General features: G+C 40.6%; 1 protein-coding gene across 1 annotated transcript in view; it reads right to left on the bottom strand.

Moving 5' to 3' along the window:
- The window catches only part of COL15A1 (collagen type XV alpha 1 chain), a 165,774-nt gene that overhangs the window by 38,462 nt on the left and 110,286 nt on the right, over positions 1 to 17,026 (bottom strand). The window contains exons 18-23 of the mRNA XM_075705876.1: positions 15,800 to 15,844; positions 13,322 to 13,357; positions 9,096 to 9,158; positions 8,167 to 8,202; positions 7,999 to 8,082; positions 289 to 354 (exon numbers count right to left, since the gene is read on the bottom strand). Of these exons, the coding sequence (XP_075561991.1) occupies positions 289 to 354; positions 7,999 to 8,082; positions 8,167 to 8,202; positions 9,096 to 9,158; positions 13,322 to 13,357; positions 15,800 to 15,844 (330 nt within the window). The remainder of the gene's footprint in view (positions 1 to 288; positions 355 to 7,998; positions 8,083 to 8,166; positions 8,203 to 9,095; positions 9,159 to 13,321; positions 13,358 to 15,799; positions 15,845 to 17,026) is intronic.

Genomic DNA, 17,026 nt, shown 5'->3' on the forward strand with positions numbered 1-17,026 from the left:
GCTATGTAAATCTTGGTCCCTATTTTTGCATCAGTTCCATGTTTCTGTCATTCTGAGCATATAGTTCAGATTCAGAGCTAAGCCAATTCCTTTCTTTCATACAAGTGTGTAAAAGCAATTCATTCACACAGAATTCAGTTCTGCCCTGAAGCACTTCCAGAGAGCTTAGTGCTGAAGTAAGCAGGAACACAATTCTAAAGCATAGGAAACTCAGCTCTAGCTGGTACTTAAAAGGAGACACTGAAGATAGAGCAAATCTGAAGATTTAATAAAGCAGCATATACTCACTGGAGGCCCAAGCAGTCCGTTAATTCCAGTGAAGTTAAAAATTCCATCTGTATCATTGAGTAGTAGCTAAAAAAGTGGTTAAGGAACAGGTTATTTCAAACACCAAATTGATTATCTAGGACACACATACATTTTTGGAAATAAATAGACAGTTAAAGCACCCCTTTATAACTATGGGGAGAAAACCACAAATAAGGCCATAGAAAAGGCTCTCTACTTCTAATTTTTGTTATACATCTGGAATTACAAAACCTAGCATGTGTTTTACACTTCTTGTGTAAGGTTCTCAGAATGTTTTCAAAACTTTCATTAACTATTAACTGACTCTCATTTTTAATTTTAAAACTATGGCACCAAATGTTGCAGCCTGAATTCTCCTCAGTAAGATAAAGATCAAAATGAAGGTTTTATATTGCAATATGTCACTGGCATTCTAAGATAGTGAATCTGTCTGACCACACTCATCTTGTAGAGTTGAAGATATAATTATATTCTGGACATGTCTGCATCATGCCATGCAGTGCCATGCAGTGATTCCTAAGTCAGCTCTGATCATGCTGCTGTGTCTGCAATCAAAGAAACTAGCTTGGATCCCCAAAACAGTATAGGCACTTGGATGTGGAGCAGCACCTAAGCTAATCAGCAACGAGCCTCAAGAAGCCTGAACAGAGCAGTATAATAGCAATGCTCTTACACTGCTTCCTATCCTGGAATTAATGAACTCAGCATTAGCTCAGGCATTTCTGCATAATTTGATCATAGAATCAGAATAATGAAGGTGGACAGGGACCTTTGGACATAATCTGGTCCACCCCCCCCCTCCTCAATGCAGGTCTAATTGGATCAGGTCGCTCAGGGACTTGCACAGTTAAGTCTTGAACACCTCTAAGGATGGAAGTGCCACAATTGTTCTGGGCAACCAGTTCCAGTATTTGAGCATTGTCAGGTAAAAAGTTTTTGCTTATATCTATGTGGAATTTCCACTGTTCCAACTTGTGCCTGTTACATCTTATAATATTGCCATACACCGCCAAGAAGAGGGTGCCTCCATCTTCTCTGTATCCTCTGATTAGGTAGTTGTAGTCAGCAACAAATTTTCTTCTTAGCCTTCTTTCCTCCAGGCTGAACAGACCCAGATCTCTCAGTGCTCTGGTCCCCTGACCATCTTGGCAGCCCTGCATGGGGTTTACTCCATTATGTCAATATCTTTCTTGTACTGGGGATCTCACAGCTGGACGCAGTACTCCAGAAGCAGTCTCATTAATGCCAATCAATCACAACTCTCTGAGTCCATCAGTTAAGCCAATTTTCCACCTATTTTATCCTCCACTTATGCACTTCATAGGTCATCAGTTTAGTGATAGCAAGACTATGGGAGACTGCATCAGAGGCCTTGCTAAGGTCAGGGTGTACAACATCCGGTGCCCATCTCTTGTCCGCAGAGAAGCAATCATTTTGGTCAGGAATGAACTGCCGTTAATAAATGCATATTGTCTGCTCCCATTCAGATTCTTGTCCTGATGTTATGATTAGGCTTTCATTTTGGTTTCAGATAGCTACCTTTCTGGTTTAAATAGGTGTTCCCAATACTGTATCATATGGTCATATATTACAATTCAGGACACACAATATGAAACTGCTTGCTCTACATAAATGTTGTAGGTGAAAAGAGATCCTTGCTCAGTTTTTGTCATTTGTTTCATTTCTTTCACTCCAACAGTCCCATTTATTGTGTGACAGTTTAGCACAGAATCATAGCATCATAGAATGCTTTGGGTTGGAAGGGACCTTTAGAGGTCATCTAGCCCAACTCCCCTGCAGTGAGCAGGGACAGCTTTAACTGGATCAGGTTGCTCAGAGCCACATCCAACCTGACCTTGAATGTTTCCAGGGACGGGGCCTCCACTACCTCTCTGGGAAACCTGTTCCAGTGCCTCACCACCCTCTTTGTAAAAAATTTCTTTCTTATGTCTAGTCTAAATCTATTCTTCTTTAATTTAAATCCATTGTTCCTTGTCCTGTCACAACAGGCCTTGCTAAAAAGATTCTCCCCATCCTTCCTGTAGGCCCCCTTTAAGTACTGAAAGGCTGCAATAAGGTCTCCCTGCAGCCTTCTCTTCGCCAGGCTGAACAACCCCAACTCTCTCAGCCTGGCCTCATAGGAGAGGTGCTCCAGCCCTCGGATCATTTTTGTGGCCCTCCTCTGGACCCGCTCCAACAGTTCCATGTCCTTCTTGTGCTGAGGGCTCCAGAGCTGGACGCAGTACTCCAGGTGGGGTCTCACCAGAGCAGAGTAGAGGGGCAGAATCACCTCCCTCGACCTGCTGGCCACGCTTCTTTTGATGCAGCCCAGGATATGGTTGGCTTTCTGGGCTGCAAGTGCACATTGCTGGCTCATGTCCAGCTTTTCATCTACCGGTATCCCCAAGTCCTTCTCCGCAGGGCTGCTCTCAATCCCTTCATCCCCCAGCCTGTATTGATATCGCAGATTGCCCCGTCCCAGGTGCAGGACCTTGCACTTGGCCTTGTTGAACCTCATGAGGTTCACACAGGCCCACCTCTCCAGCTTGTCCAGGTCCCTCTGGATGACATCTCGTCCTTCTGGCGTGTCAACTGCACCACTCAGCTTGGTGTCATCTGCAAACTTGCTGAGGGTGCACTCAATGCCACTGTCTGTCATTGATGAAGATGTTAAATAGCACTGGTCCCAGTACGGACCCCTGAGGGACTCCACTTGTCACCAGTCTCCATGTGGACATCGAGCTGCTGACCACAACCCTCTGGATGTGACCATCCAGCCAATTCCTTATCCACTGAACAGTCCACCCATCAAACCCATATCTCCCCAATTTAGAGGGAAGGATGTTGTGGGGGACTGTGTCGAAGGCTTTACAGAAGTCCAAATAGATGACATCCATTGGTTTTCCCTTGTCCACTGATGCAGTCACTCCTTCATAGAAAGCCACTTGGTTGGTCAGGCAGGACTTACCCTTGAGGAATCCGTGCTGGCTGTCTCATATCACCCCTCTGTCTTCCATGCTTGAGCATATCTTCTAGGAGGATCTGCTCCATGATCTTCCCAGGCACAGAAGTGAGGCTGACAGGTCGGTAGTTCCCAGGGTCCTCCTTTCTTCCCTTTTTAAAAATGGGCACAGTTTTGCCTTGTTTGGATTCAGAAATACATACTGAATCTCCTTAGAGGCTTGAACTAGTCCACTTATTTAGCAGGCAAGCCATGCCATCCATTTCAATATAAGGCTCTGTTTGCATCAGTATATTCCCGTTCAATGTAATGAAAATCTGAATTTCACAAGGCCAGGGCAGGGCATGACTTCAGGTGCCAGGGATTCACTTAGCACATGAATAAACGTGTTGTCACTGAGGTATTGTGAAATCTGAATGCCTCCTCTGCTTGTAACCATGGGCAGATCAATGCTATCAGATCACAATCTTTTGCAACATTTGTTATGAATACAGTATACACGAACTAAGTTTGAAGCTACCCCTGCTTTGAATAGGAGTTGTGACCATATGGCCTCCAGAGGTCACCTCCAATTATCTTATGAGTCTCTGAATACTATTTTTTGACTCTGGGATTTGAAGGAGGACACAAAAGAGGACAGACCTGCTTGGTCACATCACATACATTATCCTTTCCTATGTCATCTGAGCATGGCAGTGTACAGTCAACTTACTGTACTTTGAAGTTATACTTGCATCATGATTCATGCAGCTAAAGCCTGTTACGTTTACTGGGTGGTGCTACCTGCTCCCTGTCCTCATGTTCTACAAAAAACACTGGAAAATTGTCAAATAAAAAGACAGTTTAAGTCCTGCAGGCAGCAGTCCATCTCCCAGCCCACATGAGCTCTCTGCTGCATTGCTCCAGGGGTAGCACGATGCTGTTGGTCCTACTGTATTCCCAGCTCCATATGGCCCAGAAAGAGAACAAGATATGGGCGGTTACTTTAATGACAGTAATAAAAGAGTCCTGCTGCTGCAATTGTTCTGCTTTATCTACAGCTGGTGGCAGAAATCCAGGAGTCCTGGGTTTACACTATCTTTTCAATGTGGAATTACTCAGTATTCATTTTTTTTGGGCTCAATCCAAACTGTATTGAAGTCAGTGGAAAGAATCCCAAAGGTTTTGCTGAACTTGGGATCAGGCACTTTGTATATTTTACAAATAGAGTTTAGCTGCAAATGGAAATTGTGGTTGGAAGTCAGAAAACCATACACAGTGCTGAAGAAGATGTGAAATTAGAGGGTACAAGGATGATGATTAGAGAAAAAGATTGCACTCTTCACAACCTGCTCCAGGTATATAGTTATTTATCTTCCTTTTTGGATGTGCAAGCAGCTTTAATAGCAACAATCCAGCAATGTAACTTTTCAACACCTCAGATCAGTTCAGAAAGTGCTGACTACAAAGTAAGGACAACGTTATTTTTCATAGTTTCTTAACTGTTATTTTTCATGTTTTCCTCACTTCTTCCACTGAAGAAGAAGAAATAGTAGTTTTTAGTGTGATTGTCTGGGTTGGGTTCTAAGTAAACCTTCAGCTTTGTATCCAAACGGCATGAATATGGCCCTATTAGAATTATAGAAAGAACATAAGAAACACAAAATCTTTTGACATTTGCTTTAAACCCCCCAAATTAATCTTTTCCAGGCTTTTCATTCAGTTCTTTTACGTTGACTATGGATGAATAATGGTACTAATAGATAATTGTTTAAAAGTTTTAAATTTAAATCCAATAAAATTTCTGTATTCAAAATTATCCCTGTACTGTATCCAACTAAATTGGAGTGATAAAATTGTAGCAACAATTAATATAGTTTACTGGTTATTGTAATTCCATGCATGAAAATGCACTGAGTATCAGAGATTATGCTCCGAAAGAGCAAAATAACCAATGTAGGATGAGGAATATTAATTTTAGTATTTGGAATATCAAACAACAGCAAACTGAGGTACATTGTTTTTTAAACATGAAAATTCAGAGGAGTCTTCCTGACCCAAGGCAGGAGGCAACAGAGGAGGCAGAAAGGACTGCAAGCCTCTGGGACCCACAGTGTTGGTAGGTACTGCAGAAGCCTGGAAATGGCTAGGTTCCACTGCAGACCTCAGTTTTATCTAACCATGTCTTTTCACAGTGTTAGAAGTGGCTCCTGAAGGAATCAAATCCCCTAAGTTCACATAAGGACCAGGTTAAATGAGGAGGAAACCAAAGTCCACTTTTCAGTGCAGTTCAATCAATGTGCTATTGGCCAGATACTGGTGAGGCCTGGCCCTGAGCCACAGGTGTCCACGTCAGATCTTAATATTTCAACAATACTGAAACTGCACAAGCTCTTTAATTTGTTTTATTTTGATCAAGCAGCATAAAATCTGTCTAGTTGTAGCCACACAGCCCTTTGTAAGAAAACTTCCAACTCTGATAGATCAGTCCATTGGAATTCTGTAGTCCAAGAAGTATTGTTGTCTTTGGCTACACAATGTTTAAATGAGTGACCTAATAGACCCTGACCCTGGGAGTGATGTCTCTAACTGCCCTGTGGTTCACTTAGATCACTTCATTGATCTCTGCTGCTCCACATCAAGCCAATATCCACATTACAACAGCTGGTACTGGTATTTATTTTAGTTCTGTAATTCCAACTGCAACTGATAGGTCTACTTGCAGTAGTTCTTTCCATATCTGAAGCTAACTACAGAAGATGAGTGACTGAGTCAACAAAATGTATTTGGATAATTTAATCTTCTATCTCAGCAAAAGTGCGGTAAGCAAAGGTCCTGTTCTTATACAAACATTTGTGAGGTAGGTAGAACTCAATGTCATACATAGCGACCTACACTTACACACACACATGTTTAATTAACTGTATCCAAATCCAGCATACCAAAGCTTCAGAGAAATCATCTGATTAACAATACAGAGGATTTAAAGCATATGAGGATAGATGGCTCTTGCTGTACCCCCCCAGAATACCTGTTTGCTACAAATGTACATAAAGCCACATATATTATGCACCCTGCTTTGTAAGAGAGCTTACTTCTTAAACTCCAAGGTATTTAGAGAAGGAAATGGGTTTCTGTATGGGTTTGTAATACACCTAATGCCATACAGCTTCTACCAGGCTCTGTGCAGTTCTGTAATGTATGGTGAAGGTAGTTCATACAGAAGTTCTGGAGAATTCAGAGGATGCATGTTAGGTTTCTTCAGACATAGTTATACATTAGATAGATGTATGGACTGTGACTATCACAATGTGTAGGGAGCCATGCAGCCTCCACCAAACCAGTGTCATTAGTTTGCTATGTCAGCTTCAATAATCTTTTTACATTTCTTATACATACTGTCTTCCTTCTGAGGCTCTCACAGTGTTTTTTCAAGTATTAATGAGCTAAGGAGCCACACATTCAGGTTCATTATTACTGCAAACAGAGCTGTTTAGTCACTGATAAGAGTTAAGGCCCCACAGAGACACTGTGGCAGGGCTGTGGGAAAGAACATGAACTTTACATCAGCATTTCTCTCACAACTACTGAGGAATTTCCCAGAAACTCCAACAGAAGAGTGATAAAGTGTAGAGCTGGTGACAGTCCCACTTTGAGCAGGACTTTGAACTAGATGATCTTCAGACACCCCTTCCAACCAATATTTCTGTGAATCTATAATTCTGCTCATCCAAGATCTTGGATCCTAAGATTCTGGATAGATACCCAGTAAATTCAGTAAAAAAACCCAACTCTTTTGGGACTGGTTATGTGGGCTATGGGATGCCAATTTACTCTATATTTGCTATCAGTAGCAGAAGCATAAGTGAAAGCCTAGTTGTTTCAGTCAACAAAAAATGTTATGTGTAGCTCAGCTTTATGATAATGTTGGTGCCCAGCTCCCCCTAACACAGATTTCTCAGCTGGGCATTTTCCCTTCTTGCAATCACAAATCACTTCTTACTGCCATTATATGCATTCCCATGGATGAGTCTGGCTGTTCTAGGCACCTTCAGCTCTCAGAGGTGAAGAATTTCCTGAGCCACTTGCAGTTTCTCCATATCTTAATGTCATATCAAGCCAACTACAAAGATTTTTGTTGTCAGTTTGAAATGGGATTCATCCTGATCTCTAGCCTTCATTACGGCTCACTAGTATTGTTTTTGCAAAGGCTGATGTACACAAAGCAAAACTGACTGAAAATATACATGCAGCTAAAGGATATTGGACAGCTTTTATGAGCTTCTAGCATTTTGTAGCATCTTTGGTACTTTTGGCTGTTGCTTCCACAACAGAGTCAGTGCTCTGGTTTGTATTGTGGACACCTGTCAGAAAACACAACGTCCCTCTCTCCTACATGCTGCTGTGTCTCAGGTGCCTTGCTTTGTTAAACATTCCCAGTTTTGTATTTCTCTGTTGATTTTTATTTGATGTTCACAACTCTTGCACAATCACCTGCAGAGTTTGTGAGAAGCTCTCAGTATTACCCCATAATTCTTGTATGTAAGCTCTTCACCCACTTCCCTTCCTATTTCATCTTTTCAAAACCAATCAATTTGATATAGAGACATATTGAGATTTTTTTTTGTTTTGAGGAGTAGACTTATGACCTGAGCATCAGCAACAGAACTGCCAGTTTGTTTACTGCTTGTGCCCTTTTCTCTGTAAGATGAGTTACAGAGACTTTAATGCTTGACAAACACGCTTACCTCAGGTATTGCTATGATTGGTCCTGGTGGTCCTGGTGGTCCAGGCGGTCCCACAATACTGTTCCCATCCTGTCCTGGTTCACCCTATTTCAAAAGTATTACAGGTGGAAAACCCATTTACTAAGTACTACATTTCACAGAGGTTTCTCAGACAGAATGAAATCCCACCTGAGTTCCTGGGTCACCCTTCTCCCCTTTTGGACCCTGCATGTGATAAAAAAAAAGGAGCATAAATGATTTAAAAGGAAAAATTGTGAAAATGTGATTTCTCTAGCTTCACAAAAAGCACAACAGTAAAATGCAGGTACAGAATGTTCAATCCCCAGCTCTCTCAAACCACAGATGGAGCCAGCTGGTTTCAACTCAGACCCTCTGTTGATTTGATTTTTAGAAGTATTTCCCAGCATGTCTGACAGAGTTCACAGATGACCAGAAGCAAGTAGGCACAAAAAATTTCATTAGTTGGGGATTAATTCAACAAGCCTTTCTTTCCCTGCACTGAAATCAGCCGTGCCTGGCTGCTCCTTCCTTTTTCAGCATTAACCACCTCAGTTGTGTCCGGGATTGCCCAGTGGACAGGGGAACACAGGTGAGCTAAACAGTCATTTTTCAGGCAGGTTATTTCTAAGCTTGATCAGCCCCTCAGTACAACTCACTGTGCTGGGGATGCAGACAGCTTGTCTGGCATGAGTGAGAGGAGGGTGGCAGGAGATGAGCCATAGGGCTCCCCAGCTCTGTAATCCTTGTGGCTCTTAAGCGTGAGAAATACATTAAAATCACCTATGAGCCTGTTGACTTCCCTGTAATTAAAAGCAGAGCTGATTTCTGAATAATTAAAAGCAAAAGGAGCATCAAAGAATCAGAACTAGCCTCTGGAGATACCTGTATCACTTCTGACTGATGAGGGAGCAAAGGCAGGGGACACTCTGCTCCTGTATTTGGTGTCTGAGGTAACTGCTCCAGGTTAAGTGGGACAAACCCAGACCCAGCTCTCCACACACTGCTAGCAAGGGGTTAGGGCTCCTGCTGATCCTTAAGACATAGGTTTGGGAGCCAATGTGTGTTAGGTGATTGCAGATTATGATAGCCCTACTCACCACAACTCCAGGATGTCCAGCAATGCCAGGAAGGCCTGGTTTTCCATCTGTACCTGGCATTCCCTGCCACAACAAATATACTGTTATTCTCTCTAAATCGCATTCAGTTTCATACAAGCAGGGGGCTATCACTCTTGAGAGGGACACAGGATGGTTCTGAATGGACTATGAAGCAGGTTTGTGGGGGGCTCCATGGAGTCAGCATTATCTCATTAGTCATCTGCTCTCTCCACTCCTGCTGTTTCCTCCTCTCCAGAGCAGGTTTTTAAAATGCAGCTCCAATCATTCTTCTCCACTGCTCCCACCTCCACTTAGCAAAAGGGTGAATTCTGTCGCTTTCCCCCAAGATACATTTTGTGGGTTATTCCACCCTTCAGTTAAGTGAGTCTCAGGCTGGAGGAAGAGGAGGGAGAGGCATTGAAAGTAGGTGGGAGTTGATATGTGGGGCAAAAGCTCTGATAGCCCCTCCTCTAGTTTAATGCAGGACTGTATATTACTGCTAACCATCTGATCCGTTACTCTGTTCTACGGGAAAAACAGAAGCATCACTCAGTAATGATAATGCAGTTTGCCCAGAGAAAGAATGATGAAAGAAGACTCTGAATTCTTAAAGGACCAGATAAACAATGAGCTACATTTTTTGCATCTGTTTTTCTCTGTGTCATATGAAAGAGTAAAGGAAATGACACAGAACAGCCTAATGATTTATCCAAGAGACAGATTAGCCCTGTTTTGTTTTAGTAGTGGGACTAGTTTGTTTGTTTGGTTTTTGTTGGTTTGGTTATTTGGTTTTTGGGGGGGGGGGGGGAGTATTTGGGGATTTTTCTTAGGAAAAGGTTGGTTTTGTTCTTACTTTTTGTTCTGCTTCAGGAAAATGTTTTGGGGCTTTTACAGTAGATAGTACCAGGAAAACTGAGTAGACATAGACAATTCCATTAAAAGGTCAGCTCACTAGCTGTCAAAAAGATAAACTGAATACAAGAAATTGTTATAAAAGGGGCAGGAAAACAAGAGCACAGAACATTACTATGCCACTGTATATACTTATTATATGCCCATAACTTGAATTCTGTGTGCTGGTTTGTTCACGTTTTCCATCCTGAAAAGGATCTAGTGGAACTAGAAAAACTTCCAAAAAGGCCAATGGGAATAATGGAAGGTACAGAATGGCTTCTATATAAGACATGATGGTGTAAGCTATGACTCTTTAGCTTGGAAAAGAGACAAATGAGGAGGTGGGTGAAGAATATTGTAGAGGCTTCTAAAAGTAGTTAGTAGTTAAGGACTCAAGCTTCTAATAGAAGGAATAGTGGGCATCAAATGAAAATAGCTGGAAGAGGTTCATGGGAGGTGTAGTTAAGTTGGCAGAGCACCTTTCCCCAAGGTCTTGTAAATTGTAGAAGTTTGCGTGAGTTCAAGGGGAGACATCAAGTTCATTTGAAGAGATCTAATTGTGGTTCAGACACCATTTCTACCTGAGAAAGTCCCTGAATCACAGACTGTTGGAGTCTAGGAGGTCACCTGGGAGAATCATGATGCAATACTTGCCCTTTTATAAGGCCAGATTGCATCTAAGCATCTGCTCAAACTGCATATGCTTTTGGCATCGTTGGAGATAGGATACTGGGATGGATGGATGGATGTGACCCAATAAAATCACTGAGAACTATCTAATACTCTACAGGAGTGTCTTAAAGAATAACAGAGTTTCAAAGCATCCAAAGTCAAATGGTCTTCTGTGCTTCATTTCTGGTGTGATAGAAGAAATTCAAATTAACAGTTCATAGGGTGCAAAATCCTCTCTCTTCTGATGCCTTTCTACAGAACCACCAGCATAAAAGATTTAATATGTCCATGTCATTAAGAAAGGATATTCTCACTGTTGTTTCTATTTTTTGTCTGTGATCAGCAAAGCATGTAGCTCAGGAATAAACACTCAATTTATTAAGATAAAGTATAATTTCTGAAGCACTCTAATTTTCATTTTATAGACAAGTGCAGGATAAAAGGTATCTCTGAATGCTAATGGCATTTAGGTACCTAAGCAACTACTGGGATTTAGGCACCTACATGACTAGTAAGAATGATACTTCGGACTTAAGTCTCTTCAGTGCTTGTGGAAAATTATACGTATCTATCTGCAGCAAAAAAAATTGGGCAGAGGAAATAACGTTGGACCAACAGCTTTTCTGCAACAGAATGCTGTCATTTCAGGCATGATGGTACCTACAGATCAGCTTCCTATCATTGCAAATGCTGAATAATTTCACCAATTGATTTTTCTAATGAATTTTAATTTGGAAGAAAAGATCCAGGATAGGTAAGATGTTTTACTGTAAATAACGTATCCAGAGACATCCTTATTTCTAAGTCCCTCCATATTTTAAGAATGTAGCTCATTGCTAAAATATAAGAGGACTAAGATATTTTTTAATCTGAGGATTGAAGAGATAGATTATTTTTAATAGCACTGTAGTCACTCCACTTACAATATATGCATGTGTTTGAAATGTATCTATCACATCAACAATAATAATTACTAGACCAGGGACCACAGAACAAAGCACTGTACATATAATAATTAAGAAAATAATCTGTAGTCTCAAACAGATTAAAAAGAAGAGTTAAGCAACTGTCCTATGCATCAAAGCATCAGCTTTAATTACCATGCTGACAAATATGTCTGTGAAATGGCAACACTCAAAATATGTACAGCAGATGGAATTTATGGCAAGCAGTGTCCTGCTACATTGTTTTTTTAAAAAAAATAAACAAGCAGATGCTGCTAGAAGACTGTGATAATACGCTTCTAAATATTCAGCAAGCAGGATAGATTCATAATTGCTTTTATCTTGTTTCCTAGAGCAACTCTTGATTCCAGTGCTGTCCCAAATGCAAGAGAAGCTTTTCTTTTATTTATTATCCTGTTCTGTTCTGTTCTGTTCTGTTCTGTTCTATTCTATTCTATTCTATTCTATTCTATTCTATTCTATTCTATTCTATTCTATGTCTTTTCCAACCTAAATGGTTCTATTCTATTCTGTTCTAGGTCTTTTCCAACCTAAATGATTCTATTCCATTCTAGTCTAGTCTAGTCTATTCATTTTTTCTATGAGTCCCAGCACCGCCCTCTTCTGGCTTATGCCTGCAAAAGGCAGGCAAGTCAGCCAGGGACTAGCAAAAAGCAGCACAGATACAAACATAAGCTTTGGGGTGTACAAGAGGAGTCGAAAAGAATAGACAGGGGTAATGATAGGGTAGATTGGAGAGGAAAGAATGGACTCCAGCTCCTTCCATTTCAGTACTAACACCGTGCACAGCCGTGTAAACTGGCGGGTTTCCCTGTCAATGGGGTCTCATTGCTGCACTGATCCAGAGGTTGCACACAGCAAGACAGCTAGGACGAATTACAGTTTGGGAGCTACAGGCTACACATTAGGGTAACCATCTTTCCAAAGAGGCTAGTGAAGCACCAGAACAAGATCCCACAAAGTTTTTGGAACCTCCCTGGAGGTATTTAAGGCTCAGTGAGACAAATCCATTGCTGATGTGATCTGGTGTTGGTAATAACACTGCTTTGAGTGTGATATTGGACTAGATGACCTCTGGAAGTCCTTCCAACCACCATTTCTATAATCTTGTACCTCCCGAGTGGTCAGGTGTGGGTTATGAGGAGCCTGGCTGCAGGATGATGGGCAGGTTCTAGCACAGAAATAAACAACAGTGGCCTCTGGGCTGAACACCAGATTGGGGTTATGCATCTCTCCTGAGGCCTCTGCACAACATGGCATGAATCTACTACAGTACCACAGACATGGGTCATGGGGGGAGTGCTCTGCTGTGGGGTGCTAGCTACACACCATGATATTAAGGAGTAAGGGGCCATGTGGAACTTAGTTTTTTATATAAGCTTTGCTGATTCTCATTTTTGTTCTGGTGAAAATGTAAATGGCTTCACAAAACACCATGGCATCATGCTCCTGAGGATTTTAAATGCAATTTTAACCATCGTTTAAACAGCAGTCTTAAGCAACAGGTTACACTGGCTCCTGAAAATCACAATTCAACTGAGAAGGGGTTCTGTTTTTCCAGAGAAGCCTCCCCTGGCCTTTAATATGCTGACAGAGCAAGAAATGTTCATTATCCCCTGAGTGCATTAAGAGAAGAAAGGAAACTAAGAGGAAGAAACAACTGAGGTTTTAGATCAAGTTAAATAAATTTCCCACCTTTGAACCTGGTGGACCAATGTTGCCTCTTTCTCCCTGAAATGGAGACACAGTAGGGCTCAAATATCAAAGTGAACAGTAATTACAAGGATTTTAAACATGTATGTTACTTTCCTTAAAAACAAAGGGACTGAATGGAGTAAAATGATTAGCAAAAATAGGGCATATTTTTGGTAAAGTGATGCTCAGCATACATTTATGAATTGGTTCTGGGGGTTTAACCTCCCAGTTGCCACCCACATCTTAGAGTTTCTGGTCACTATACATTATTTTTGCTGAGCATCTACCAAACCACATGCCTGAATCTTCATTTTGGTGTCTGAAATCAGCACATGGTAACATTCCCCAGACCTACCAATGCCACAATGAATGACCTTGTGCCTCCACAGATGACCCACCATCTTCCTTCAACACAGTTAACTCAGCCTCCCCTGCAGTACTGCTCTCCTCATCTACCCAGCCACTGCATCATACCATGAGGAATGTAATGAGTGCTGCCCTGTTCCACCTTCGGGACTGATTCTGCAGTACTCTAACTCTGAGTAGACATGATTCCTTGATTTCATTACAGACAGAAAACATGCAATTTAGTTTATTTCATTTGAGACAGAATATAAACAGGAATAAATCAGCAAGGAGCTACAGCCATTGCCTCAAATGTTACGTTTATGCTTACTGTCTTTTAGGATTGCCTATATTAATGAATGCATGAAGACTGTAGACTGTTTTTTAATGAAAACAGTTTTTCATAATAGTAAAAGTGAAAGCAGAATTTGGATCTATACTTACTTGCTAGGAAAGAGAGAAAAGCAGCACATAGCAGGCCTTCTCTGACAGCTCTACTAGTCTGAGGTATTTGGAGGATGAAGGATATATGAAACATAACTATACCTTAAACTCCTCATGATGCATTAACTCTTGGTTTTTGGAAGTGGGTGGTGGTTGTGTTTTGCCACTGTTGCCTAGTGAAGTCATTTATAACCATTAAAAGTGGGCGTAAAATTTATCCCCATGAGAATGATAGTGTATTATAACCACTTTCTATTAATTTTGCTGGAGTGTACCTGATTTGGAAGATGTCAGGCAATAGTATGTTCCTTTCTGCGTCTCCATGATCTTGGAGATGAATGATTTAAGGTTAAACAACTAAAATCTTATTGTACATGGCAGTGAAGTCTCTTGGCCAAGGTTTATTACTATCTTTTCAGCCCCAGTCCAGTTCCTAAATCCTAGGAATCATGCTACCTCAATTTCTGAAGTCTTTGTGAAACAGTATTTCCACAATATTTTAGAAACAAAATTTCTAGTTAAGGGCAGAGAATAAGTTTTTGACAAAAAATGGAGACTCGGCACCTACTTGTGTCCATAGAGTAGCATCATGTGAGAGCACGTCTATTCTAGCCAGCCCTTTGCAGTATCATTCACTAACACGTGCTGTGCAAATCCTTGATTTTTTCACTCGTAAATAATATTGTCCTCCAGCATTAACAGGAGGAGTACCCCATGGAGGGACTTTTTTCAGCCCTATAAGCTGAACTCTATAGACTCTAGACATAGGGGACTGGCCAGATCTTTGATTGCTGTTGTTCTATGAAACAGATGCATGCAGTTACTGCTGGCAATGTGCTTTCTGGGTAGTGAGTGACCTATGCTGTATGTGTTCAGGTGTAAATTTTAGGAAGAGAGGATGGGGGTCCCCACCTATTGTTTTGCATTTCCTGCTCCCTCAATGTTGCTGTCATTTCCCGGGGCAATGAAGACTTCGAATTTCTTTAACTCTACATTTAAGGTGCTGAAAAGGTGTTGTCATGCTGTACTATTAACCTGAGTGGTACTTGAACTTTGCATAGGAATAGAAAAAGCCTCTTCCTGTCTAAGGCCTCATTCTGCAAATCTTCCCCTTTTTCCTCTGTTTTTTCACCTCTCCATTTTTTCCTCATGGGTTACTTAACCAATAGTAGTGTCAAAGTGGAAAAATTCAGTCACTATTGAGCTCAAATCAAAACCAAGGCAAAGTAGTCATGACATCTCCCTTCTTCCCCCCAGCACCTTCCAGAACATTTTCTTATCACTTTCTGGGAGCATGCCAGAAGGTCTCTCCCTGCAGGTTTCCCTTTCAACATCACACATGTAACCTCTTGGAAACCAGAATGATGTATAAATGAGCGACAAAGAGAAACTGCCAAATGTCCTAAAAAAATTAAACAAAAATTCTATGTTACACCAAGTGCCTCGGAATGTAACGGCCCAGCTGGTATTTACTCACTATTCTGGTGTGGATGTGAAATTATTCTATTAATACACATTCTGGGTGGATACCCAGTGTAAATGGGAACAAAATTTGTCCTATACTTAGTCAGTATATGAATGTTAAACAAAAGCTGTTTTGTTAAGGCAAATGCTGGGAATATAGAAATAAAAAATGTATGCCAAAGCAAAATAGCTTAGCTTTCAAGTGTTCCTTGTTACGTAGGGTACCTTTGGTCCTAATGGCCCACGCTGTCCATGTCTTCCTGCAGAACCCTATAAAATTACACTGAATTTACTGGTAAATCCACGTAGCATTTCATAATAAATTTTCTCAGAAAAAAACCTAATTCATAATCACAACTGTTACAAAACCAATGTTGGAGACCAGTAGTATCAACAGAGAGTAATAAAATGTAAGTGTTGGTTTAGATTTGTTCTAATAAATACTGCCTTGCTCTATATTATCATGCAAAGATCTAAAGGGTTTTTTTCTTACAAAGATAACTTTAATCTTGCCACTGCATGCTATACATATTTTTAGAAAATATTAGAAATCAAGTTGTCCAAGTGCATTTGTTGCAAGGGATTTCTTTAAATTGTTTACAGTTTTTTGAATTTGCTTCCTTGACTAAAATCAAGATTTGTTAGCAGTTTAGAGGCAACACGGCATTGTCTTGCTAGGTTTAAAAGTAGCTTGAAAAAACATTTAGGCATGCAAATTCCTCCCTTGTCTCTATACGGTGACATCAGTTGTAAAGTACAATTATGACTCTCTGATGGTAAAATGAACAACAGTTCATGACTGATCATTTTAGAAAGTTGAATGGGAAAAAAAGTATCCAACGAAGTGATTGAGTGGTCTTCATCTGGAATATGAAGACAAGACACTAATGAACCAAACACCAACAAAACTTTACACTGATCTGTAGAAGAAAGAGAATAGAAACCTTGGAAATGATAGCTGATCCTGCAAACAAAATAAATTTGACACTTCTACCTCAAAACATAGCCACTACTTTCTCATAAAAGATTAATAAAAAATTCAACAGATACAAATATAAATAAATGTAATTTGTCATAGGGTGTAAGTGGCTCATAATGCTTTCATGCAGTACCAGTAAGTATGTATAATCATTTTCATGATTACAGGAAAGTTCTTATGTGCCTTCTTTACTGACTCAAACTTTGTGGAGTGACTAAGCAGTAACAGGAAAACAAAATTCCAGGATTTTGTTCAGCTGCAGTAAGATATTTTTTCAGTATTTATAGCTGAGTTACTTGGAAACAATGCCTGTTATAAAACCAAAAGTGAGAGTAAGGCTGTCATTTAGGGAGGTCAGAATGGGCAGTTTTGGACATCTCATTTTGGACACTAGCTTGTTTCAGCTAACAAATTCTATTGTTATTTTTGTATCTGTATTTTTTGTGCCACATTTTAGTATCTAGAAAAAGATA

This window comes from Pelecanus crispus, chromosome 2 (genome assembly GCF_030463565.1).
Source record: "Pelecanus crispus isolate bPelCri1 chromosome 2, bPelCri1.pri, whole genome shotgun sequence".
Classification (NCBI taxonomy): domain Eukaryota; kingdom Metazoa; phylum Chordata; class Aves; order Pelecaniformes; family Pelecanidae; genus Pelecanus; species Pelecanus crispus.